The sequence below is a fragment of the Aethina tumida genome, chromosome 1 (genome assembly GCF_024364675.1).
Source record: "Aethina tumida isolate Nest 87 chromosome 1, icAetTumi1.1, whole genome shotgun sequence".
In the NCBI taxonomy this organism is placed as follows: domain Eukaryota; kingdom Metazoa; phylum Arthropoda; class Insecta; order Coleoptera; family Nitidulidae; genus Aethina; species Aethina tumida.
In genome coordinates, this window is record NC_065435.1 from 68,927,576 (window position 1) to 68,953,543 (window position 25,968).

At 31.5% G+C, this 25,968-nt stretch overlaps 6 protein-coding genes across 6 annotated transcripts; 4 read left to right on the forward strand and 2 right to left on the reverse strand.

Annotated features, from left to right (window-relative positions):
- Positions 1-751: 751 nt before the first annotated feature.
- Positions 752-8,135, forward strand: LOC109600337 (transcription elongation factor SPT6). Its single transcript, XM_020016480.2, has 19 exons — positions 752-928; positions 1,089-1,167; positions 1,219-1,418; positions 1,473-1,580; positions 2,180-2,349; positions 2,495-2,629; positions 2,687-2,906; positions 2,965-3,752; positions 3,809-3,988; positions 4,047-4,389; positions 4,445-4,660; positions 4,720-6,116; positions 6,171-6,346; positions 6,404-6,744; positions 6,808-7,054; positions 7,115-7,257; positions 7,312-7,576; positions 7,628-7,780; positions 7,835-8,135. The coding sequence occupies exons 1-19, from the start codon at positions 890-892 to the stop codon at positions 8,041-8,043; spliced, it is 5,409 nt and encodes a 1,802-aa protein (XP_019872039.2). The 5' UTR covers positions 752-889; the 3' UTR covers positions 8,044-8,135.
- A 286-nt stretch (positions 8,136-8,421) lies between these two features.
- On the reverse strand, positions 8,422-10,937 carry LOC126264345 (uncharacterized). The gene is made up of 3 exons (XM_049961909.1): positions 10,568-10,937; positions 10,222-10,506; positions 8,422-10,166 (listed from the first exon to the last, which is right to left on the reverse strand). The coding sequence occupies exons 1-3, from the start codon at positions 10,676-10,678 to the stop codon at positions 9,330-9,332; spliced, it is 1,233 nt and encodes a 410-aa protein (XP_049817866.1). The 5' UTR covers positions 10,679-10,937; the 3' UTR covers positions 8,422-9,329.
- Positions 10,938-10,950: 13 nt separating this feature from the next.
- Positions 10,951-15,440, forward strand: LOC109599839 (structure-specific endonuclease subunit SLX4). Its single transcript, XM_020015892.2, has 7 exons — positions 10,951-11,087; positions 11,143-11,289; positions 11,340-11,583; positions 11,660-12,128; positions 12,193-14,954; positions 15,005-15,203; positions 15,259-15,440. Exons 3-7 carry the CDS (start codon positions 11,504-11,506, stop codon positions 15,337-15,339), a joined length of 3,591 nt encoding a protein of 1,196 aa, XP_019871451.2. The 5' UTR covers positions 10,951-11,087; positions 11,143-11,289; positions 11,340-11,503; the 3' UTR covers positions 15,340-15,440.
- Positions 15,441-16,285: 845 nt separating this feature from the next.
- Positions 16,286-18,079, forward strand: LOC109599758 (pachytene checkpoint protein 2 homolog). The gene is made up of 7 exons (XM_020015788.2): positions 16,286-16,444; positions 16,502-16,664; positions 16,725-16,916; positions 16,966-17,193; positions 17,261-17,384; positions 17,434-17,654; positions 17,716-18,079. The coding sequence occupies exons 1-7, from the start codon at positions 16,416-16,418 to the stop codon at positions 17,998-18,000; spliced, it is 1,242 nt and encodes a 413-aa protein (XP_019871347.2). The 5' UTR covers positions 16,286-16,415; the 3' UTR covers positions 18,001-18,079.
- LOC109599769 (general transcription factor 3C polypeptide 3) lies at positions 18,070-25,767 on the reverse strand. The gene is made up of 4 exons (XM_020015799.2): positions 25,687-25,767; positions 19,141-20,609; positions 18,864-19,078; positions 18,070-18,810 (listed from the first exon to the last, which is right to left on the reverse strand). The coding sequence occupies exons 1-4, from the start codon at positions 25,765-25,767 to the stop codon at positions 18,134-18,136; spliced, it is 2,442 nt and encodes an 813-aa protein (XP_019871358.2). The 3' UTR covers positions 18,070-18,133.
- On the forward strand, positions 22,842-24,763 carry LOC126264402 (uncharacterized). The gene has a single exon (XM_049962265.1). It carries the CDS (start codon positions 23,106-23,108, stop codon positions 24,720-24,722), a length of 1,617 nt encoding a protein of 538 aa, XP_049818222.1. The 5' UTR covers positions 22,842-23,105; the 3' UTR covers positions 24,723-24,763.
- Positions 25,768-25,968: the final 201 nt, after the last annotated feature.

A 25,968-nucleotide genomic window follows, 5' to 3' on the forward strand; every position in this document is an offset into this window, starting at 1 on the left:
TAAATGATTTTAAATATTAAATACAATTTTATTTATTTCAATTAACAATCACCAACAAAAAGTTACTTGTAAAACTAATATTAACTTAAACTAACTAATGCATAATTTATTTTAAAACTAATCTGAGATAATAAAACAAAAAAATACAGTTTAGATACATAAGATAATATATTTTTGTAAATTTAATTATATACACAGATTAAAATGATTCTATTATGAATCCAAATTATTCTTAATTAATTAATTATATTTAATAATATAATTTAAAAAATATTCAACATTAAATAATTCATTATAGTGAAACTTTCTTAAGTTTCTTAACAGTAACACGTGTGCATGTTTTTCGAAAGTTGAATCTTTAACAAAAAAATATATTCATAAACAGAATATTGAAAAGGCTCATTTCTAGGTATATATTGTCAAATATGTATGTTTTTATTATTAAACTAACGTTCCTTAATTTATTATATTAAAATTAGTCGTAATTATTAAACATCAATTTAAAAATATATATTGTAATAAATGTTACATGATTTTCAATATAAAATTTATTTTTATTCGCTTCAAATTAATAATTTTAATGAACAGTTAACAACAAACAAAAACTCATATTGTTGCCATAATTTGTTTTAAAATTAATTTGATATAATAAAATACGAATTGTATTTGAATCTTTAGAGCACGAACATTTTAAAAATGGCGCCTCTTTTAGGGATATTTACCGTAACAGTTGGCTCCAACGCAAGTTTCTGTCATCTCAGTCGTAAATAGTGGAAAATTTGTGAAAAATATGATTTCACATTAAAAATAAAGCAATAACAAGGTTACCTTCCAACAAATAAATCAGATATATTTAAATCTATCTGTCAGTACAGCTCACACAAATAAAATGTCCGATTTTATACAATCTGAAGCTGAAGAAAGTGAGGTAATTGAAGACAAAACAAACGCATCGTTATAAACATGCTTTTCTTTTCCTCAAACATGTTAAAATAAGATACAATACTAAATCATTAATTGAGGAATTGTTGATTTATTATTAGAATAAATTACAGAATAACCTTTAACCTAATTATTTCACGTTTTAGGATGAGGAGTTGGAACCACATGAGCGCAAAAAGCTCAAAAAAATTAAAGCAATGGATAGTTCCGATGACGAAGAAGAAGGTATTATCATAAAGTAATGTTCTAGAACAATCTCAAAGTAAATATTTTCAGATGATGATGATAGGTTAAGAGAAGAACTAAAAGACTTAATTGACGACAATCCTATAGAAGATGAAAGTGATGGAGAGGAATCTGATGGCTCAAATGGTCAAAAACGTAAAAAGTCAGATGATGAAGAACTTGATGACAGACTAGAAGATGATGACTACGACCTTATCGAAGAGAATTTGGGTGTGAAAGTTGAAAGAAGGGTAAAAAGAGTTTCTAATGAGCATTGAGTATGGAATTATTATGTGGGTTTTTAGAAATTTAAACGTCTCAGGAAAATACAAGATGAAGAAAGTGATAATGAAGAGGAACAAGATCAAGGACAAGATCGAGACCAAATTGCTCTGGGACTGTTTTCAGATGATGTAAGTAAATTAAACTTTTTAATCTTTAAACTATATATTTTAAATTTTGTAATGTTACTGGTTTTATTTGTGAATGCAATTTCAAATTAGCTCAGAAGCACTTGTGACTATGCATACTTAGATCTGCTTCTGATCTAACTCAGCAAGTTCTTACAAATCATGTAAGTCTTGTAAACATAATGACATAATTAACAAATTATTTTAAGCTTTTTCTGTTAATTTTAAACTATGTCAAAAATAATTTAAAATTGTTAATTTTTCAACACAAACGCAGATAATAACTGACCATGTACTATTCATTATTTCTAAAGAGTTGCTTAGGAACAGTCCAGAAGTGTGGAACTTCTCAAGCTGTATTTTGCCAAATTAGTTTTGGATATCAAAATAGAAACTAGTTCTGAACTGATTTTGAATCATTCCCAAATAAAGCAATTTAAAACTTGTACCCTCTACATTCAAAAAAGCGACTTACAATTTATTCTATTTTAATGCTTTTCTAATAAATAGGATGATCAGTCAATAAGAAAGGTAATAGAGTAGATATTCAAATATTTTTAAAATAAACCAAGCCAAGTTGTTATAGTATTATTGTATTTAAGGATGATGAGAGGAGGTCAGAAAGAAGTCACAGACAGATGCCTGAACCTGAACAGTTTGGCGAGGAGGAAGAGGAAGGCGAATATTCGGATGCCGACGATTTCATTGTTGACGATGATGGTCGACCGATTGCTGAGAAAAAGAAGAAAAAGAAACCCATATTCAGCGACGCGTAAGTTGCCAATGTCGAACTTAAACATGTTTTCTAATTTCCAGCTTAATTTTGTTGATTATTTGTGATTTCTGTAGAGATTTGTTTTTAATGCATGCAAAAATTGAAGGTACAAACAAAGATTTTTTTCTCTTACTAAATACAGAGCACTCCAAGAGGCCCAAGAAACATTTGGCGTTGATTTTGATTATGATGAGTTCTCAAAATATGATGATGAGTATGAGGAGGAAGATGATGAGGAGGAGGACGATTACGAAGAAGATGCGGATGGTGAAAGAAGGTAAACCACCTCAATCCCTTTTTTTAAGCTTTTTAATATAATTTGCAATGTTTTTAGGCGACCACAAAAGAAAGAAAGACGGAGAAAACCAACCAAAAAGTCCATATTCGAAGTTTATGAACCCAGTGAACTTAAAAGAGGTTTTTTCACGGATCTTGACAATGAAATCCGTAACACCGATATTCCTGAACGAATGCAATTGCGCGACGTTCCCATCACTGCTGTGCCTGAAGATTCAAATGAACTTGATGATGAAGCTGAATGGATATACAAGCAGGTAATAAAGCTAATTTATTGTTTTAACCAAACAATTTTTTCATACAATTTATTTCCAGGCATTTACAAAACCATCAGTTTCAAATCAAGAAGCGGGTTTGACACCTGAAGCAAGAGAGAAATTGAAAAAGGGACCGCAAACAGTGAGTAAAATAAGAAAAGCTCTTGACTTCATGAGAAACCAGCAATTAGAAGTTCCGTTCATCGCATTCTACCGTAAAGAATACGTCCAACCAGAATTGAACATAGATGATTTATGGACAGTGTACAAGTATGATTCCAAATGGTGCCAACTGAAACAAAGGAAAGAGAATCTGTTGGCGTTATTTGAAAAAATGCGTTCCTATCAACTAGATCAACTGATGAAACTTGGAGACGCACCAATTCCAGACAACGTCAGAGTGATAAAAGACAGTGACATAGAACGCCTAAAAACTGTACAGTCTGCCGAAGAATTGAACGACGTACACAACCATTTTATCCTCTATTATGCGGGTGACTTGCCAGCAATGCACGCAGCCTGGCGCGTCAAGGAAAAGGAAAGAAAGAAACAATTGAAACGTGAAGAAAGATTAAGACAGATCGCCGAAAGTCAAGAGGATGGTGCCGACATACCAGACGAAATTGAAGACGAGCCAGACGACGAACCGGAACAAGAAACTCTGAAATACGCCAATAGATCTGGATCATACACGTTGTGTACCAGAGCCGGTTTGGATACGCTTGCCAAGAAATTTGGTCTTACACCGGAACACTTTGGTGAGAACTTGAGAGACAATTACCAGAGGCATGATGTCGAACAGGAACCCACCGAACCAACCGAAGTTGCCAAAGAATTTCTATCGCCGTAAGTATTTATATTTGTTTCTCCCATTTTGTTTTCTTTACGAGCATTTTTTATAGAAAATTCCAGACTGTTGAAGAGGTTATACAGGCTGCAAAGTACATGGTGGCCTTGCAAATTGCTAGGGAGCCTTTGGTCAGAAAGTGCGTTAGGGAAGTATTCTTTGAAAGAGCTAAAATATCAGTTAAACCGACGAAGAAAGGTCAGAAAGTTATTGACGAAGTTCATAACTGTTACACGTAAGTAAACTGAAGTTATCCTTAATTAATGACTTAATTTATTGTAACGTGTTTATAGGATGAAGTATTTAAAGAATAAACCTGTTCGAGATTTAGTTGGTGACCAATTTCTCAAACTGACTCTAGCAGAAGAAGAACACTTGTTAACAATTACAATAAATGAAACAATTGAAGGAAACTCATCAAACAACTACATTGATGAGGTTAAACAGCTGTACATAAGAGATGAGTTCAGTAAAAATGTTCAAGATTGGAATGCTCTTCGTGTGGAGTGCGTAGAGAGAGCTCTAACACGTTGCATCCTGCCAGATTTACGCATTGAATTGAAGAGGATTCTACTAGCTGAAGCCAAGGAGTTTGTTTTGAAGTCTTGTTGTAGAAAAATGTATAATTATCTTAAGGTTTATATTGGAAGAAATTATGCTTTAGACCCTGGTTATCTGCATGTGTTTGTAGGTTGCACCATATGAAATTGAATTCCCTGATGAGGATGAAGATGAATGGAACACCAACAAAGGAATCAGGACAATGGGTTTGGCGTATGAACCCGATTATTCCCAGTCCGCATTTGCTTGCATTTCTGGTCTAGATGGTGAAATAACCGACTATTTAAGACTGCCTCACCTTCTAAAGCGGAAAAATAGCTATAGACAAGAAGAAAAATTGTTGAAGGTACATTTGAATACATCCTATTAATCGCATCATTTTTTCATATATACAAATAATTACAGGAAGCTGATTTAACTGCATTAAGAAACTTCATCTACACCAAGAAACCGCATGTGATTGCTGTTGGCGGGGAATCCCGGGAAGCTCTAATGATCGCTGATGACTTGAGGGGTGTAATTTCAGAGCTAATCGAGACGGAACAGTTCCCTTGTATCAAGGTGGAGATTATAGATAACGAACTGGCGAAAGTTTACGCGAATTCAAACAAGGGCCAGTCCGATTTTCGTGACTACCCGGAAATTCTTCGCCAGTCTATTTCGCTCGCTAGGAAAATGCAAGATCCACTCGTCGAATACTCTCAGTTGTGTAACGGTGACGAGGAGATTCTCAGTTTGCGTTTGCATCCGCTACAAGAACAGATCCCTAAAGAGGAACTGTTGGAAGCCTTGTGCTTGGAATTCGTCAATAGGACCAACGAAGTTGGTGTAGATATTAATTTGGCTGTGCAGCAAAACCACAAGAGTAACCTGGTCCAATTCATTTGTGGTCTCGGCCCTAGAAAGGGACAGGCCCTCATCAGAGTGTTGAAACAAACCAACCAGAGGTTAGAAAACAGAACTCAACTCGTCACGTCCTGTCACATGGGTCCAAAGGTGTTCATCAACTGTTCGGGTTTCATTAAAATCGACACCAACAGTTTAGGAGACAGTACAGAAGCGTACGTGGAAATATTGGACGGGTCGCGTGTCCATCCTGAAACTTACGAGTGGGCGAGAAAAATGGCCGTCGACGCGTTGGAATACGACGACGACGAAGGTGCCAATCCTGCCGGAGCTCTAGAAGAAATCCTGGAAGCACCCGAAAGACTGAAAGATCTGGATCTAGACGCTTTTGCTGAAGAATTAGAGAGGCAAGGTTTCGGGAACAAGAGTATTACTCTATACGACATCAGGGCTGAATTAAACTGTCGCTACAAGGACATGAGAACCCCGTACCGATCGGCCAGTCCGCCGGAACTGTTCGACATGCTAACAAAAGAAACACCCGAAACGTTCTATGTCGGTAAAATGGTAACGGCCACCGTCGTAGGCATTGCAAGGCGCAAACCTCAAGGCGAACAACTAGACCAGGCGAATCCAGTCCGTAACGACGAAACTGGCTTGTGGCAGTGTCCGTTCTGTCTCACTAAAGATTTTCCCGAGTTATCCGACGTGTGGAACCACTTTGACGCTGGCGCTTGTCCCGGACAAGCCACCGGAGTTAAGCTACGATTGGATAATGGCATTTCCGGGTATATTTACATTAAAAATATCAGCGACAAGAACGTTAGTAATCCAGAGGAAAGAGTGGGAATTGGTCAGTTAATACACTGCCGCATAACGAAAATTGATGTAGAAAGGTTCTCAGTGGATTGTACGTCTAAATCGAGTGATTTACTGGATAAGAATCACGAATGGAGGTACGTTACTTATTATAAAGTAAATTCGATCATTATATTTTTATTTTATTGCAGGCCAGCAAGAGATTTGTACTATGATGCTGAACAGGAAGAAAATGACACGAGGACTGAAGCCGACCTAAAGAAGAGTAAGCAACGACAAACTTATATCAAGCGAATTATTGTCCACCCTGCATTCCACAATATTTCATATGCCGAGGCGGAAAAATGTATGGCGAAAATGGATCAAGGTAAATCAACCGTCGTGCTCTTCTTCTTTTTCTTGTTAATTAATAATTATTCTTCAGGTGAGGTGATTGTTAGGCCTTCGAGTAAAGGTGCCAATCATTTGACCATTACATGGAAGGTTGCCGATAAAATCTACCAGCATATTGATGTACGGGAAGAAGGGAAAGCGAACGCCTTCAGTTTGGGCAAATCATTGTGGATTGGCAATGAAGAGTTCGAGGATCTGGATGAAATAATCGCCAGGCATGTGACACCTATGGCCGCCCATGCCAGAGATCTGCTATATTTCAAATATTATAAGGATACCGACGGCGGACACAAAGACAAATCGGAAGAATACATCAGAGAGGAGAAAAAGAAGAACCCGTCGAAAATTCATTACGTTATCGCCGCATCAAAGGTAATAACCCGTCTGTTATAAACAAACTAGAATTGGAAATAAATCTTACGTTTGAAATTTCAGAGTTGTCCTGGAAAATTCCTTCTATCGTATTTGCCGCGGAACAAGTTCAGACACGAATTTGTGACCGTAACGCCGGAAGGATTCCGTTTCCGACAACAGATGTTTGATTCGGTGACCAGCTTGTTTAAGTGGTTCAAAGAGCATTTCAGGGATCCCCCTCCCGGCGGTATTACGCCTGGTACACCGCGAGTCGCCACCGGCAGAACACCTTACCAGGGCGGCGGGATTACGCCTAGCGGTTTCAACAGTAAGTTCTAACACTTTTTGGTATTGTAAATATAATTTATCTTGTATTAATTAAATGTAGGTATGAATTCGGAGGCCATCCAGAGAGTCGCACAAAATTTACCAAGCCACATGATGCAAACGTTGTCTGCAGTGGCCAACCAAACACCTCATTACCCCCATACACCTGGTGGTGCTTATGGAGCTGGTAACTATATTAACACGGTAAATATTTTTATTATTATGTGTAGAACTTGACTTAAATTAGATTATTATTAGCCTTATACACCAAGCGGACAAACTCCGTTTATGACGCCTTATCAAACGCCTCACGCTCAACAAACACCAAGATATGGTCAACAGACGCCTTCGCAACAGCATATGAACGGACCTTTCCTACATCCGGGCGCCGTAACGCCTTCTCAGAGAACACCTTCTTACCGCAATGTGCCGTCGCATTCGCCAATGATTCAACCCAGTCCCGCCTCCACGACCAGATCGTACGAGAGTTCGAGTCGCGGACCAAGAGGCGGATATGGTGACTGTAAGCACATTTATTGTTACTTTATGAAATGTAGTTAATGATTTGGTTCAGCTTCTAGAGGTTATCCTCCGTCTGAAAGTCCCAGAGGATACAACAGCAATAGCAGAAGTGGTAGAGGGTATGGAGATGGTAATTCTGGTTTCCCGAACACCGAGTCCATGGACTGGCAAAAGGCAGCGGAAGCGTGGGCTGCGAGATCAAAATGTAAGCTATACTATAGTTCAGTTAGTTTCATACTGAAATTAAACTTCTTTGCAGCAACACCAAGAAGCGATGGTCGAAACACGCCTCGTTCACAAGGTCAAAGGACGCCGAGATACGACGACATACGTTTGGAAATGGAGAGAAGCAGGATGAAAAACATGGGAAAAAGTCCGAGATCTCAACGTTCTACCCCAAGAACGAACACATCTCCTCATTCGATGTCGCTTGGTGATGCGACACCACTCTATGATGAAAGTATATAAGACTACTTCATGGGATAATAATTAAATGTTGTGTAGGATTTTTTCAGTTATGAGTTTTGTTATTTAACATTTATTATATATATCAAATATCACTTTAGTTTTCTTTTGGGGCCGTTTATTTATTTAATTTATAGTTTTGTGCATCCGTTTTATTCCGCATTTTAGATCAAATATACAAATTTTATATTATTAACTACACTTAAATTTTCAATTTTTTTATTACAAAAATCTAAAATAAAAGTTTTAAAATCGTATTGTTGTTAAATTATTTACCCAGTTTGTTTGTCATTTAAAGTGAGATGAGCATTGTAATAAAGGTAAGGTCAAAAATAATAATACACTTATTGATATAAAAATATATTTTAACAAATATTCAAGTAAAAATTATAAATCAATATCAACATTCAAAAAAAAAAATTTATTCATAAAAATAAAGTTATCAGGTACCCTGTTACAATCACAATGCCGTAATTGTAAAAACAAGCTCTAATTGAAAATATGCATCAAGTTTATAATTTATTATGTTTTCCGATTTGACGAGAGACACATAATAAAAATAAGTTGGAATAATAAACGAGCTTATTGACATAAAAATATATATAAAAAAATAAAAATTCTAAAAAAACACACAACATAAAATAAAAATTCTAAAAAAACATACAACATAAAATAAAAAAACATTTTTCTTATACATCAAATTAAATTATCAGGTACTATGTTACATAAAATCACTATTCGTCATACAAAGAATAAAATCTAAAAAATAAGCTAAAATCCAATATAAATAAAAATAAACAAATCAAAATACATTCAAACATAAGTAAAATAAATAAAAATAAATATTTTTTTACACGTGCATCCCCTTAGTACATAAGATTTTAAGTGTTGTTAACTTTTAGGCTTATATGCATCTTCTTATGCTTTTGAAGAAGCACAGATAATGTGGCCCACATTATACAGCTAATAGTATACAGCAGTCCACATACTACCTCAAGTTTACTAAATTTTGATAAAAAGTACGCGTTCTCATATTGATCATAACTAAATCACATTACTAAAACTGCTAAACTAAGTATTGAATATGGGATTTTCAATAATAAATAAATGTTAAATGATCAATTAAAGTCAATAGTAATTAAATCATTTTAAAATGTTCAGTTTACCTTTCATGTATCAATAAAAAGAGAGAACAAAAACAGTCTTATATGTTAAGAAAAATACATCAATTTAAAAGTTGGTGGTCTGTTGCTGCTAAGAAAATTGTGATATACCAAAGAAACAGTTAATTACTTACCATTGATTGGTATATTAAAATCTTTGTTACGAAGTTGCAGTACATTGTCCTCATTCTTTGGTGGTTTAAATTTTCTCTTAGAAGTTGAAGGAATAGAAGTGTAAACCCTCTTTACAAGAAGGACTTTGGACTTCGTTGTTTTCAATGACACTTCCACCGAACTTACGTCAACATTATTTCTAGTTTTGAGAATATTTGAAACTCGATTTAAGTTATTAGTTACTATATTAATACCGTTCTTTGAGACACTTTTCATCACTACATTCATACAATTCTCAGATACAAATGCATTTTGTAAAAGATCTTCAACATTTTGTGAATCCAAATTAATTTTCAGTTCGTTTTCTGTGTTCCTTAGATCTTGCCTTGGGATTTCAAGATTCACAAAATCCTTAGCACCACTTGTGGTCATTTTAAATCCAGAAGAACAGCTGCTACTTGGATTCTCCATTAATGTCTTCTGCTTATCTCCCTCAGAGTTAATATTTAAATTAAAGCTTGTGGTCATTTCAAATCCAGAAGAAGAGCTGCTAATTGGACTCTCCACTAAACTGTTTTCCTTATTTTCCTCAATCTCAATATTTAAATCATTTTCTTCTAAATTACGCTCCACATTAATCAGCTCCATTGTATTTCTAAATTTACTCCTATCTATTCTCATATATTTAAGATCTTCGTTAGTCAATAACTGCTCTTTGTTTGGTTGTGTTTCAATTTCTTTTATGAGTTTATTTTCAACTTCAGTAGAAATCTTTATTAACTTGTATATATTTTGTATCTTTTTCCAACAGTTTCCGCATAATATCGGTCTTCGTGTTATATTGAAGTTCTACAACATAATCAGTTAATTATTTATAAGAGCAATAAAAACAAAATAAACTTACTAATTGTGGAAAACAAGTTTTGATCATATTCTTTATAATATTGGATTCATTATTATCATTTGAATTAGTAAAAAGTGGTATATTTTTTGTATCATTTATTTCTAAACAGACTCTACATGTTGAATTTTGATCAGTGTCAGTCCTTTTCCTAAGACCTTTTGAAAGCCTCGAATTTTCTATATATATTGTTTCTTGTGATTCATATGCAGTCTTTTTAAAGCCGGACCACATAATAAGTGTTCTTAGACATGTGTTACATATTACTGGTGTTACGGTTTGTAAATTCTACAATATACATTACAATATTAGTTTTATTTCTAACTTAATAAGTAGTAAAAAAACTTACCGTTTGGGGCATTAATTTTTTGATCAATCTTCGCGCTTTCGGATTCTTATTAATGTGGTTGAATTTTGATGTACGTACCAAACAAATCCTACAATTAACTACTGGACTCATCTTGTGGCCGTTAATCAAAGAAAACCGTTATAATCAAAGAATATTCTTAAAATTTGTTGCAACGCGTCCAACGCGTGCCTGATTTGAAAAACCGTGATTAAGCATTGCAACTGAAAATAGTTGCCACCACTGTAGCAACGTCTATCCGTAATCCCCTGATAGGTGTCTATAATTTTGACACATAACTTTTTTCAAATAAATTGCCTTATTGCCTTATTTCCTTCATTTCCATTTCGTCTAAAGACCATTCTCATAAAACTAAAGGCAAAAAATATTGAAATTTATCATTAAAAATTAGATGTACTACTATCACAGCAGAATCATATAATTTAACCGTCTTGTAGTTCTGTGAAATTATGTTAAATTTGAACTACAGTTCACTAAACTAAGGTTATGTTATAGACGAAAGGTTATGTCAGTTTTTGGAATGGCAATATAAATACTAATCTTAAGTTTTCGTAAAGGTTGTCACGCTCTGATATGGAAGATAGACGTATCTCAGAAAAATACAGAAAACCTAGGCGAGCAAAAGGCACACCTTTTTATCATCAACGGAATTATTTCGCCTTGTCAGTACTTGCAGCGGGAGGACTTTGTTGGTATTTATACGAGTAAGTACTGTTCATGTTGTCATTTCTGTTCTCTAACCATGACCCTCTAGATTGACGCCGTATGCAAAACGGTTGAAGCAAAGGATCAGAGACGGCGAATTCGATAACCCAGAACATCTGCAAAGGAGGATAGAAGCAATTCAAGCTTCCAGAAGTAATAGTGCCTACGAGGACGTTCTATTGAAAGCTAGAGAGAGACTTATACAGAAAGAAGATGAAGCAAAACCAAGGCCATGGTACCACAAATATATCATTACCGACCCAGATGTCTAAGACAAAATCTAACTCAACTAGGTTTGTGTTAACTTTAGTATAATTCTTGTTATGTAGTTGAATAAAGTAAATAAATTAAAATTGTTTTTTTATTTAGCTCCAATAACATTCAAACCATTTCCAAATTCTTCAAACAACAATCAAAAGAAACAATCTCAAGAAATTCAGATATACAATCACCATACAACAGTGTAGTGAAAAGTGAAATTAAAGGCTATTTAAATGACTCAACCAGTGAAGAAAGTGATTTTAAATCCCCAAAACGCACAAGAAACAGTACCATTCAAAAAAAGGAAAAACCTAAACCTTCCAAAAGTAGAGGAAGAGGTAGACCAAGATCAACTCAGACTAAATTAACTAAAGGGGAATCATCAAAATTGGATCTTGATGTAAATTTGGATCATCTGCAAATGGCAATTGCATTGTCCAGATCAACATATGAGGCAGACAATTCAATTAACAAACAAGATGAGAAAAATAATTCTTATAAATATCACACTTTGGAACAATTTATGTTCAAATGTGAAAAGAAACAACTGGCAGCACAAAATAGGAGAATTTTTGAAGTAAGTTTATTAACAAGAGATATTCTGTTATGTTGGGTTTAACTAATTATACGAAAAATTACAGGTGCAACCCAAACGACGTAAACCTGGTAGATTTAAATATGTGACACCAATTCTTAAGATGAGAACGCCAGAGGATAGAGAATCTTTAATATCTTCAAAAATAGCAACAATATTAGCTCAAAATACATGTCCTACATGTTCAATGAAACAAGAGTATATTCTAAAATCAAACCTAAGAGAGTATGTAGCAAAAGAGTCTGTTATATTTAAAACTAATAACATAATTTTGGAGCATCAACAACCAGAATTATATTATGTTAAGGCGTTAAATTTGGAATATTCTCAAGTAAAATCTGGATCATTACTAAGAGACTGGACAAAAATAGCTGGTAGAGATCAGAGTCCTGAAAGAAACTATAATCCAATCTCTAAAATTGATGCAAGTGCAATGATACACAGGAAAGATAACATAGAAAACTATCAACCATCTAATCACAATTCTCCAGAGACTAATGACATTCATTTAACTGTTGCGAATATGGAGATTAATAAACTAAATGATTCTTTAGAAATAATATTGCCAGAAAATACGTTATCCTTTAAAAACAATTCTTGTAATAGAAGCATATCAGAAATAATATTGCCAGAAAATACGTTATCCGTTAAAAACAACTCTTGTAATAGAAGCATATCACCAGATTTATTTGCTTCAGATGAAGAAACAGAGGTTTTTAATAATCCAATTAATCTTTATGCCTTTCCCGAAAATAAAATGAGATCATCTAAAGAATCTATTCCAACGACATCTAAATATTTAGATCAAATTGATTTAACTCTTTCATCTGATGAAGAAACTAATAGTTGCGAAAATGATAAAGTAAAACAAAAATCAATTGCAGAAATTACTGAAATAAAACAATTGTCACAATCTTATAAAGAAGTGGAGGTTGATGAAGAAGAAAACAAGGCTGCTGTCAAATATAATTGTTCAGATCCTTCCATGAATTTACATTTAAGTGAAATATCAGATAAGGAAGAGAAAAAAGAATTGGTACATGACCTAACATTATCCTCAGATGACGAAATAAGTGAACATAAGTTCAGTAAAAGACCTAGTATTTCTCCCATTACAAACTTTAAAAGTCAGAGCGGTATTATACACTTTGAAGGTTACTCCCAAAATTTTAAAGCAACAAATTATTATTCTTTGGAATCTTCTGATGAAGAGACATCCTTTGCTAAAATCAAAGAAATATGTACCCAAAATGAGTACATAATTTCAAATGACATGGTAAAATCAGATGCAAAAGCAAAGAAGACCACACCGTCGCCGGAAATTATCTTAAATAACGGCGAACACGATTCTTCAGAAAATAAATCAAGTGGGCCATTTTCGCCTGAGGCTGATTCACCAATACACAAAACGAGAACGACAAGTATTTCAGAAGGAAACCAATCTGAGAGACCTAGTATTTCCCCCATAACAAACTATACAAGTCAGAGCGGCATTATTCACTTTGAAGGTTACTCTCAAAATTTTAAAGTTACTTCAAATTATTATTCTTTAGAATCTTCTGACGAGGAGTCATCTACTGCTAAGATAAAAGAAGTATGTACACAATATGAGTACACAGTTTCAAATGATTGTGGTGATCATATGAATACAGAGTTGGAAATGCAAAATTCCTCTTTAAATGACATGGTAAAATCAGATGGAGGAGCAAATAAAACTATACACTTGCCGGAAATTATCATAAATGACGACGAACACGATTTTTCACAAAATAAATCAAGTGGATCATTTTCACCTGAGATACATTCACCAGTACAAAAAACAATAACAAGAATTTCAGAAGGAAACCAATCAGAGAGCCATGAAGTGTCTTTTCGCTATAACACTACTAGTTCATTAAATGTTACTGATTATATAACACAAATGCTGAATAGACAAGATTCATTTAAAAATGATCCGATTCAGAAATCGATGGATAAGGAACCCGAGAAAAGATTATCACTACATCACATTAATGAATCTATAGAATTAAATAATTCAAGAAACTCATTTCTCGATGCAGAATCCCCCAAGCTTATTGAAACAATTAAATATCATAATGAAATAGGAACGCCAAAATCAACAGAGATTAAACGTGCTCAAAGTTTGGAAATAGGTAGTGATACTGATGATTATCCATCTAAATTCAGCTCTCAAGACTGTTTGAATGACGACGAATTGAATTATTCTTGCCATTATGCCACTCCATACATGGAAAATTATGATATATTTGAGAACGGTTGTAACAATGATGAGATGATAATAAAAAATCATCTTTCTACGCCTCATAATAATTCTAACACACCTAGATCTTCAAAAAGTAGAACACTTAATTCAATGAAATCATTGGCAACGGAATTTTTGAACGATTCTTTTGATAATGTATTGGAAAGTGTAGAAATTTGTAATGAAATTGTTAAGGAGCCTGGAGAAGTCGAACAACAAGCAGACTTTACAAGTACTCCCACAAATGTGATAATTAAAAATCATAATGTAACACCAATGCTCGATTATGATTCTATGGATACTCCAAAAATTGTCAAAGAGTTGAATAAATTCGGTTTAAAACCTTTGAAACGACAAAGGGGCGTTAAATTGTTGAAACATATATATGAAAATACTCATCCTTTCGCAGATAATGAAAGCGATGAAGACGATTTACCTGACAGTAAAAAGAGAAAAACCAACAAACTAAAAATGGTAAATGAAGATAACCTTTATCAATCAAATCAGCAAAATTCCTGTAAAAGAACTGGTGACATTGTGGGGAGGTAAGTGTACAAATTACCTTTAAGAATTTAATGAAAAAATAATATTTTAGCGAACAAATGGATGATTTAATATTTGAACGAAAATTCTCCGTAAGGATAGCATCTTGCCGAATTCCTTTACAAATTGTGTGGCATAATTTTTTGGCTGAAAATCCAGAAATTGAGAAAAATATTTTAGTGTATGAGCCAGTTCAATTAGAAGTTTTACACAAAATGCTCAAAGAACAAGGTTTTAAATTTCACATACAAGTGAGTATTTTAAATTCTATTACAGTTTTAGTTCAAATATAATAATTTATTTTAGGATTTATTAACTTTTCTGGATAAGAAATGCATCACAGTAAGGACAGCACAAGGAAGTCAAAAAGCAAAAAAGCATTTTTAACTAAAATTAGTTTCAAGAAATTGATATTTTTAATCCACAACAATTAAAACTATTGAAATTATACAAAATATGTTAATATAATAAATATTTTAAATACATTATTACAGATTTTAATAATACTAATAATAATGCTTCTTGTTTTTATACTTATTTTTTAATAATAAATATCACAAACAAAAATAAAAATCAACTCTTAGATTATAAATAAAATAAAATACTGTATGTTAATATTATATTATTAAATTTATTTTTATAAGCAACTGCATATTAATTTCCCAACTTGGTTATTTAGTTTATACAATTAGTGGGAGTTTTTTAATTTTGTTTATTTATAAACTATTACATAAAATATAATAATATCTTGTAAAGATATTTGTAACATCACAAAAATTGTCCTGCTATTATTCTTAATTGCCCGTTAAATTCAAATATTTTATCAAAAATGATTTAAAACCATATAAATAAAGCTTCTATTTGTATGTTTCAATAATATACATTTTATAAATAAATATTTTTTTAATTTCCTCAGAATTATGAATTATATAATTATAATTAATTATTATTAATTAAGGGTGCTTAATCCAGTGGTTAAATATAAAAAGTTTGTTAGATGATTTCTTCAATTTTTATACCTAAAAAATTGGATCGAATTAAAAAACGTGACAATTTTCACAATTGAAAAAAAAAATTGTTAAACACAATTGGACACAACAACGATAAATTGTAACACCTAAATAAACAGTGTAGAAGTCAAAGCAAAGAAAAAAAATAATATATTTAATATAGTAATTTACAGTTAAATGGCAACGTCCCAATTTGAAATGTCACTAAAATCGAATAAATTGGCTAGATTGATCGATCGATGAAAATGTGGGATCACCAAAATCTGAATTTAGACACAAATTGTTTATTAAAACATAATATTTTCTAAAAACTATTGTAACAAATCATCAAAACTTCTTTTAATAAAGTAGCATTGTAAATTTAATTTTTTTAAGTTGCATTACTGAGAACCAAAACATGTTCAAATTTGTTCGTTGCATGGTATTAATAACAGTTTTTTAAAACCGCTTAAAATGGTCGATATCGAGATAATTCTTCGAAGGTAAATTATCTAAACTAACAATTTCATTGAACTTTCAACATTTACCATTTGTTGCAGTGAAATGGTATGCTATAAAGAAGGTATTGTACCAGTTGTTCAAAAGTATCTGGAAAAACTACAACCAAAACCTAACACAATATTAAAAAATTTTGACCAAGATGAAGATATCGTTTTGTACAATGATGTTCAGTCCATTATTATTGGAGATTTAAAAGATAAAGTAAGTAATTTAATTTAATTGAGGTGAAATATTTTTTCTTACAATTGAAGTGTATTTTAGGAGCAAACCTCTATTGATTTTAACTCTCATAATTTGCAATGGTATGTTTATAGTTTGGATTCTTATGGTCCATTAAACCTAACATCAGAAGATGATGAAGATCAAATATATGGCTATCATTATATTTTACCATCTGCCGAACTCTGTGATATTTGGGAAAACTTGTACTATGATAATGATATAAAAGAAAATGTTTGTACATCATCTTTTATACTATATTATTCTATGATCATATTTTTAGTTACTCAAATATGCCCAGACTATGATGAAATATTCTGACAATGGAATCAATGAAAATATAATAAGTTTTAACAAAGTTGTATTCTTGCATGGACCTCCAGGGACTGGTAAAACATCATTATGTAAAGCATTGGCACAAAAAATTTCTATCAGAATGCAAAATAGATTCCAATCAGGTGTGTTTATTGAAGTCAAGACTGATGGCCTGTTTTCTAAATATTTTTCAGAGGTATTTGTATATATACTCATTAATTTAATGTATTATGTAAAGCAAATAACCTGTTTGATTATTTTAGAGTGTTAAATCAGTAAACAAAATGTTCACAAAAATACATGATATAATTGACAACAAAAGTTTAATTGTATGTGTTCTGATAGATGAAGTTGAAACTTTAACACATGCAAGAGAGTTATGCACAGGTAATTATTTACAATTTTTATGTTCTTTTGTCTTATCTTATATTTTTAGATACTGATCCTAGTGATTCTATAAAAGTTGTGAATGCAGTTTTAACGCAAATTGATCAGTTGAAACGGTTTCCAAATGTGTTGGTATTTGCAACATCCAATATGACAGATACAGTTGATATTGCTTTTGTAGATAGAGCTGATATAAAACAATACTTAGGATTACCTACCAGTAAAGCAATATATAAAATCTACCATTCATGTTTGTGTGAACTGATAAAGGTACATTTTAAATTAATTTTATCAAATATGTAATATATACATATGCATAATTGTGTTGCAGACTAAAATAATACAAAATGATGCAGAGTTACTGGATACTACTGAATTCTTTTTAATTGATCTAGAGAAGTTAAGTGGTATTAATCTGAAATTGTGGGAAATTTGCAAGATGAGTGAAGGATTAAGTGGTAGAAGTTTGAGGAAGGTTCCTTTCATTGCTGATGCACTGTTCACTAAAAGATCATTTTCACCACTTTCAGAGTTCTTAAGTGCTATGAAGAAAGCCATAGAAATGGAGCATGCATCTAGACAATCTTTCAAAAAGCTAAAACCTAATAAGGATTAATGCTCAAATGTTGTAATTTTATTTTATTTATATCTTGTTTAATTACTAGGTAATAAATAAACATTTTTTTATATAAAAATTATATTTTATTTCATAATGTCTATATAACAAATAAATAGAATTAAAAAAAATATCACACAACAATATGCTGCATTAAAATGTTTCTAGCAGCAACATAATTGCCAGAGTATTTATACATAATATGTAAATTAAAAGCAGCTTCTCTTTTCAAACAAACAATCTTTGGATGCTGTTCCAAAAAGTCGTTATTCACTTCAAACACTTTATTATAATAAAATTCCGCCAAATACATAACACCCAACTGCTGATACATCCTTCCCAAGTTGTAGAACACTTCTTGTTCAGCTTCCTTACTCCTTGTCTTTGCATAATTCATGAACAAATAACTAGATGTTTCAGCCATAAGCTTCTTTCTAGGCCTGTTATATTTTTGCGTGTACAGTTGCACCATTATAACTCCCAACATGAAGGCACTGTAAGCACTTTGGGTCTTTTTGTACTCCTGCATGAAGAACGTCAAGCCTGCCATGTAATTTCCGACGGACACATCATAATTTGCTTCTATAACTCGCATTGGCGGTGCTTTCAGTTTCACCTCGTGTCGTTCCAAAAAACGCACATGACGTAAGTCATCCGGAGTCTGGAGGATGACGTTGAACCAGTTCCAAGTCAACATGCTCTTCGCGTATTCGAAGTTGTTGCGTAACAATCTGTCGCGGATTAAGCTGTAGGCGTGAAAGTGATCGTTGTTCAGTACACTCGCGTAAAATGCACAAAGGAGTATTTCATCTAGAAATAAAATAATATTAATGATTATTAAACACTGGAGTTAAAAAACATACCAAAATATTTGGTAAATTTCTTTGAGCATAATCCCATGAAGGCGAACTTTTGAAACATGACGAAGTTATTGCAATCTTTGGCGTATTGCATGATAGATCTGTAGAATTTATACTCCTCTTCATTTGATGGTTCACGTATACTTTCAAAGTCAGTTTCAATTGTAGGATCATCCCCTCTGAACTGCCTCATTTTCCTAATTTTCGCCATTTTTTCCCTATGAAAAAAAAAATAAAAGTTAATTTTTGTTAATAGATGTAATAAATACAAAATATTTACTTAACAGTCATCATAGTTGTAACACATTTGAGTTCCTCTGGATGTTTCAAAACAACACAGTGTCTAGACAACAATAATTCAGCTGATTTCCAATACTCATCAAAGTCATTAATTGCTTGCAATAATTTCATTCTCTCCATTAAGACTACTACATCTAATTTGTTTGTTGTTAAATCTAATGAGAGTACATCAAGAGCCTCTTGTTGTTTATCCTGTTTCAACAACAACATAGCTAAAGGATAAAGAACTTCTATATGTTGTGGTGCCAGAGACATGACTGTGAAATATGCTTCTATTGCTTGTTCGATCATGTTGCACATACTCAGACATTCAGCATATTTGAGCCAAATAGCAGCCAGTGAAAAATTCTTGCTTTTAATGAGAGGTATCAGCAGTTTTAATGCCTCTTGAGGCATTCCTGGCATTAATGCTTCAATAACATCCAAATACAAATCCCCATATAATTCCACATCATCATTTATGACAATTTCATCTATTAATTGTGTAACTAAGTGATTACTTTTTAATTTGATCACACAGATGACAAACTTAATCTTCAAATCTACTTGAAGACTGGGAGGAATTGTGTATGAATTTATTACAATCTTCTGGTCATCTTGTACAAAAACATCAAATTCAAAATGACAAAATCTTACAAATATATCCAAACATTCAGTGAAACGTTCACATGCCAATAGTGATTCGAGCATCATATTCAAAAGATCATCAGTCACTTTATCAGGTACTCTTCTGAAGGGAATATCTAAAACTTCTATAGATCTTATGTAATTACCCTGTATGAAAAGTTCTTTAGCCAAATCCATACAGATTTTAATTATTTTGTCATATTGTTTCCTTGGTAAATGATTAGCTATGCACTGTTTGCACCTTATTACATGAGTTTCCTTGCAATGTTTCTCAACTAATTCCAGTCGCTTATAGTGCAACTCCATGTTCTTAACAGCCGTTTCATTTTTCATAGCACTTGTGTAACATTTGATAGCTTGCATAGGTTGGTTCTCTTGCAAATAAGAGTCAGCCAGCCTACACCAAATGTCTATGCCTGCTGGAAACAAATGTGATGCTAGCAACAAGTACCCTCTGTACTTTTTTCTATTTTTATTTTCGTACATTTGCGACAATGTTAAGTATGGTTCAAAAGCATCTGGACAATTTCTTATCACCTCGTAACACATCTTTTTTGCAGTAGCCAAATCGCCCCTGACAAATCTTAAGTTTGCTTCCCCCATTAAGCCTTTCAAATGTAATGGAAGCTTGGAAGTCACGGTCTTTTTTCGCTTCTTTTTAGTGGAGCCCGCATCGTCATTGTCGTCAGAGTCTGAATCTGAATCACAAGCACTTGGCCCAGCCATTTCTTGTTCGTCCATTTCAATTGGCATGTCTTCTATATCCATTTTAACTGTATACTCGTTCGGTCGTGTTAAAATACAATGTAAGGTTACTTTCTTCTGTTGACATAGGTTGTGTAGCTGACCTACTAAATATCGCTGTGTGTGAAATCACCTGTAGGTCGAATGTCTGTAGAACAACCCCAGAACACCCAACAACTAAAAAACTATACCGTATGATAAAACCAAATATTATTAGACTAGAATATTTAATTCTACGTTATTTCAATTTGTTATACATTATATACATGTGTTTAATGATTTTATTTTAATATTTAAATTGAAATAATTTGTGCAAGGAACTTAATGTTTAGATATTGTTAGATTTATAATTTATTAATAAAATCTCCGGCATCAATGATCAATAATCAAATATATAATGTTTCATCATATTTTTATGATTGTGAAAATATAATAATATGTAAACATTTAAACAATATATTGAAAGATATTTCACAAAATTTAATTAAAAGTTTGTCTATTTTTTTCTTCTTTAGTCACACATCTTAACTGGACATATTACTCGAAACGCATATATTAGTCAGATTTGGCTGGCCAAAGAAACAGCACACACAAATAAATTTACGTTTAGTGGCACTATTTTACAGTAATCTTAATACTAAGATTTGTTCTTTTAATTATTTACATTAATTATTTTATTGCAAAACTCACTTCCAACGGGAAGAAAGAAACGTTATACTCCTGTAAATAGAAATATTAATTAAAATGAAAAATGACAGTATTGCTGTTTTCTTTGTCTTTGAATCACTAAATCAACACAAAACTATTAAAAAGTAAAGCCAAACTAACGTGAAGAATATATCTCTCGATGATCCCAGACCAGTTTTGTTACCTTCATCTCATATCAAGTTCTGATTGATACAAAATTGTATTAAACCATTAGATAAAGGGAAGATGTATTTAAGTATATAAAACAATTTTTTTTCTAAACTAAGCTAAGCTTAAAGAAGGAATATTTGTTGGACCACAAAGCATGAATTTGCAGCGTGGAAGAACTTTAAATGAATTGTTTCTGAGATTTTTAGGAAACAAAATGAGGTAAACTACTAAATACTTAAAAAGAATTACTTGAGAAAATTCACTTCTTGCAAGCTACAAAAATTTGAGTGCGGTTACCGAGTAAGTGCGAGTAAGAAAGGATTTTCTAAGAATGGGGCAACGACACCAAGATTGGTTGTAGCAATGATGGTGAATTACCGTTGGTTTCTCATGAGAGAAAACGATCTGGATTAGAAGCGAAAGTCAGCATTTGCAAAAATTTTTAGTATAAATGTATTGTATGTTAAGTTCATTGTTGTAAATAAAATCCGTTATTCTTGAATTTTATTTTTTGGCTGTATACTTGGTTTCTTAACTTACTTAACTATACTAAGTTTATTAACTTAAATTCGTGATTAAAATTTTTAAATATGGCCGTAAACTTGTAATAATATCCATCGCAATTTTTTCTTCGTATTAGTTAAACATTTTTTTTATATATCCAACTTACAAACTCATCATCCATAAAAAGACAGGTTTTACATACATCCCAACGAATACGTCCTCATTTAGATTTTTATAACGACGACTTAAACTAATAACGAACCTTAGAATTCGAATTGTTCTTTACTAGTTTACATTTGTGGATTAAAAATGTTAGATTATTATCAAAGCAAGCGACTAAAAACAGTTTTCAATCAAATCGATAAAACATTAATAGAAATATATATGTAATTATATGAATTATTTGATATGATTAAATAATAATAAATATAAAATTGTTTCTCAAACTATTTTATATTATAATATAAATTATAGATATGTATATATCCAATATATATATCCAATATATCCAATATATATATACATATATATATATATACATATATATATATATATATATATATATATATATATACATATATATATATATATATATATATATATATATACATATATATATATATATATATATATATATATATATATTTGTATGAAATACCCGCAATATTTATAACAAATTGACCAAACCAAATTTATTCATTTACAATGACAAATTTTAAATATACAATTTGAATAGACAACTCAGATTACAAGTATTTGTATTTTTTGCATTTTGCAAATTTATAATTATTTTTTTTAATTTTGTGCTGTAATCACAAATACATTAATGTATTGACATCTATAGATGACATCTGTAGATATCTATAGGTTTTCTATGTGTAGACATGGAAATTATTCGGGTAAAATTATTAATAACAAAAATTCATTTTTATAATTAAAAAATATCTGTGTATTATCTTTGTTATTGGACGTTACTAGTATTCTGGACATTGGAACGACCGTGGAAACTGATTGATACAGTCTGTCAATTTTTCCAAATACAGATATTTTTTTTATCTGTTATGTCAGATTGATATACAAGAACTTTCGCAGGCGGTGTGACTAGTTATTTTTGTTTATGAACTGAATTATTTAACAATGTGGTTATAGTGCGAAATATCGATTAGTTTATTGATTAGAATATCTAAAATAGGAAGTTCATAAACACATAAGATGTTTTCAATTGTGTCGGACAAACTGTTGGACAATTCCCGATGTTCCAAATGTGATCGTTATCTTTCTGTAATGCCCGTATACATTTTACCCAATTACAAAATAGTATGTGGTCGTTGCGTTGATGTGGACTTCGGTGTGCCATCCAACTATAATAAAATTGCTGAAAGAATGCTGTTTAAGTGCGTGAATCGTTACGAAGGCTGCCCCAAGTTACTGCGGACTAGTGAAGTTGTAGAACATGAGATGGAATGTAAAACGAATAAATACAAATGTCCTGTGTGTGCAGATAAATGGATTCCAAGTTACAGCATGATACCACATTTTAAAGAACAGCATAATAAGTCTGTGATAAATAAACCTGAATTCAAAGTCAGTCGATTGGATACATTCAAAGTTTTAATGTATTATACTGATAAACATATATTTTTTATAGACGCCTCAGCTAGTGTTGATAATAAAATATCATTGAGCACCAGTTGTTTGGGGCCATCTGAAATTGTATCTAAATTAAAATACAAATTTCGATTACTAAATGATGAACATATTGAAACTCCTTTTCAGAATTTCTATGATGATAAGTTAGAAACGAATTTAACAGATGGACAACGTGCTGTCAATTGCGAATTAATTGTAAATTATGACCATGAGAACTCCTTGTCACTGGTTCAAATAGAACCCCTTGTACCTCAGAAATCTCATTTGAATGCAGGAACTCATTCACTGAATATTCTTTCATTAAATAGTGGCTTGTCTAAATTAAACCCACTTCATTTAAATAATATTCCACAAGAGTTATTAAGAAAAAAGAAGAAAATTTCCAACGAAGAAGTAGGCAATAAAGAGAATCACCTTCAAAGAACAATTTTTGCTGATGAAACATTTTTTACTGGTAACAAGGACTGGAAGTTATCCCCATGTAAAACTTTATTGTTACACAAAAAGAATACAGTAACAACATTGAGTTCAATTTGTTCTAGTTGTAAGTTTTTAATATTTGAGACTGTCATGTATACTTGTAATTGTCTTGAGAAACATTTGTTATGTAGTAGGTGTCAATTGATGAAGATTGTCTGTCCTGGCCACAATCCTTATTTAACTTTTGAGAAAATTTATAAAAATGTTCACACACAATTAAAATTTTTTTGTAAATGGAATTGCGGAGAATATTTTGTTTCCAGTGAATTGTTTATACATGAACTGAGCTGTAGTTTTCGTGACCCATTAATTTGCCCAATTTGTCCGGAGAAAAACATTTCGAGTATTGAATGTTTAAAGGCGCATGTTTCGACTCATAAAAACAAGTCATATGTGTTTATATTGACAAGTAATATATTTAACTTGGCTAATACATTAAGTGATAGTTCAGTAGAGGAAAAGTTTTTTGTATATTCGACTTTAAACGGTCATAAATTATACTTTTACCTGGACGACTTAAAAGAATGTGTAATTATTGAACTTAAATTTAATGATTTAAATTGTACTTGTACTTTAAAAAAGAGTCCTCAAGCAAAATCTAGATTTAATGTAATTATTAAATTAAACAATAAGAGAGTGGGAAATGTTTTTGAACTAAAACGAAATATGAATGCGAATATATTAATTGTAAAAGAGTGATAGTTTTGATGTTACAAATAATTATAATTAAGAAATATACTTAAAAAATATAATTTTGTTAAAAATATATATCATTATAAAATTAATTTTATATTATATGTTGTAATTTAATTTGACAAAAATAAATATGTTAAAAACGAGGTTTTTGTTATATTAATGTCTAATTCTAACAACTGAAAACACTTTTCAGATAAAAAAGACAAAAAGTTTATAGAAATATATATACGTAATCATATGAATTATTTGATATGATTAACTCAAAAATGTTTACCAGACTATTTTATTTAATAATATAAATTATACAGATGTATGTATTAAATACATTTAAATATATGTTCGTATAAGTTATACACGATAGTTTTAATAAATTGACAAAATTTATATCCTCAAAATAATAATTTTTTATTCTTTGTTACTATCATAAATACATTAAAATATTCATTACACCTGTTAATATGTGATCAGTGATCACAAGTACTGTGATTCTGTATCTATTACCTGGATAAGATTATTAATAAAAAAATCATGAATATAAATATAAAATTTCTGTGTATCATTTTCGTTACTGGTCCTTAGTATTTTGAACATTGGAATGACACGTGAAACTGAGTACGAAATATTGATTACTTTATCGATTAAAATATCTAACATAGGAAGTTTATAAACTCTTATAATATGTTTTCAATAGTGTCGGACAAACTGTAACAAATTTTAAATATATAATTTGAATAGACAACCCAAATTACAAGTATTTGTATATTTTGCATTTTGCAAATTTATAGTCCCGTATACTTGAACTAAAAATTTATAATCATTTTTTTTAATTTTGAGCTATAATCACAAATACATGAATGTATTGGTTACATCTGTAGATATTTGTAGCTTTTATATGTGTAAATATGTTATCAGTGATCATTGAGTACATGTTTTGTGATTCTATACATGGAAATTATTCGGGTAAAATTATTAATAACAAAAAATCAATTTTATAATTATAAAATTTCTGTGTATTATCTTCGTTACTGGTCCTTAGTATTCTGGACATTGGAACGACCGTAGTAACTGATTGATACAGTCTGTCAATTTTTCCAAATACAGAAATTTTTTAATCTGTTATGTCAGATTGACATACAACAACTTTCGCAGGCGGTGTGATTAATTATTTTTGTTTATGAACTGAATTATTAAACAATGTGGTTATAGTGCGAATTATCGATTAGTTTATTGATTAGAATATCTAAAATAG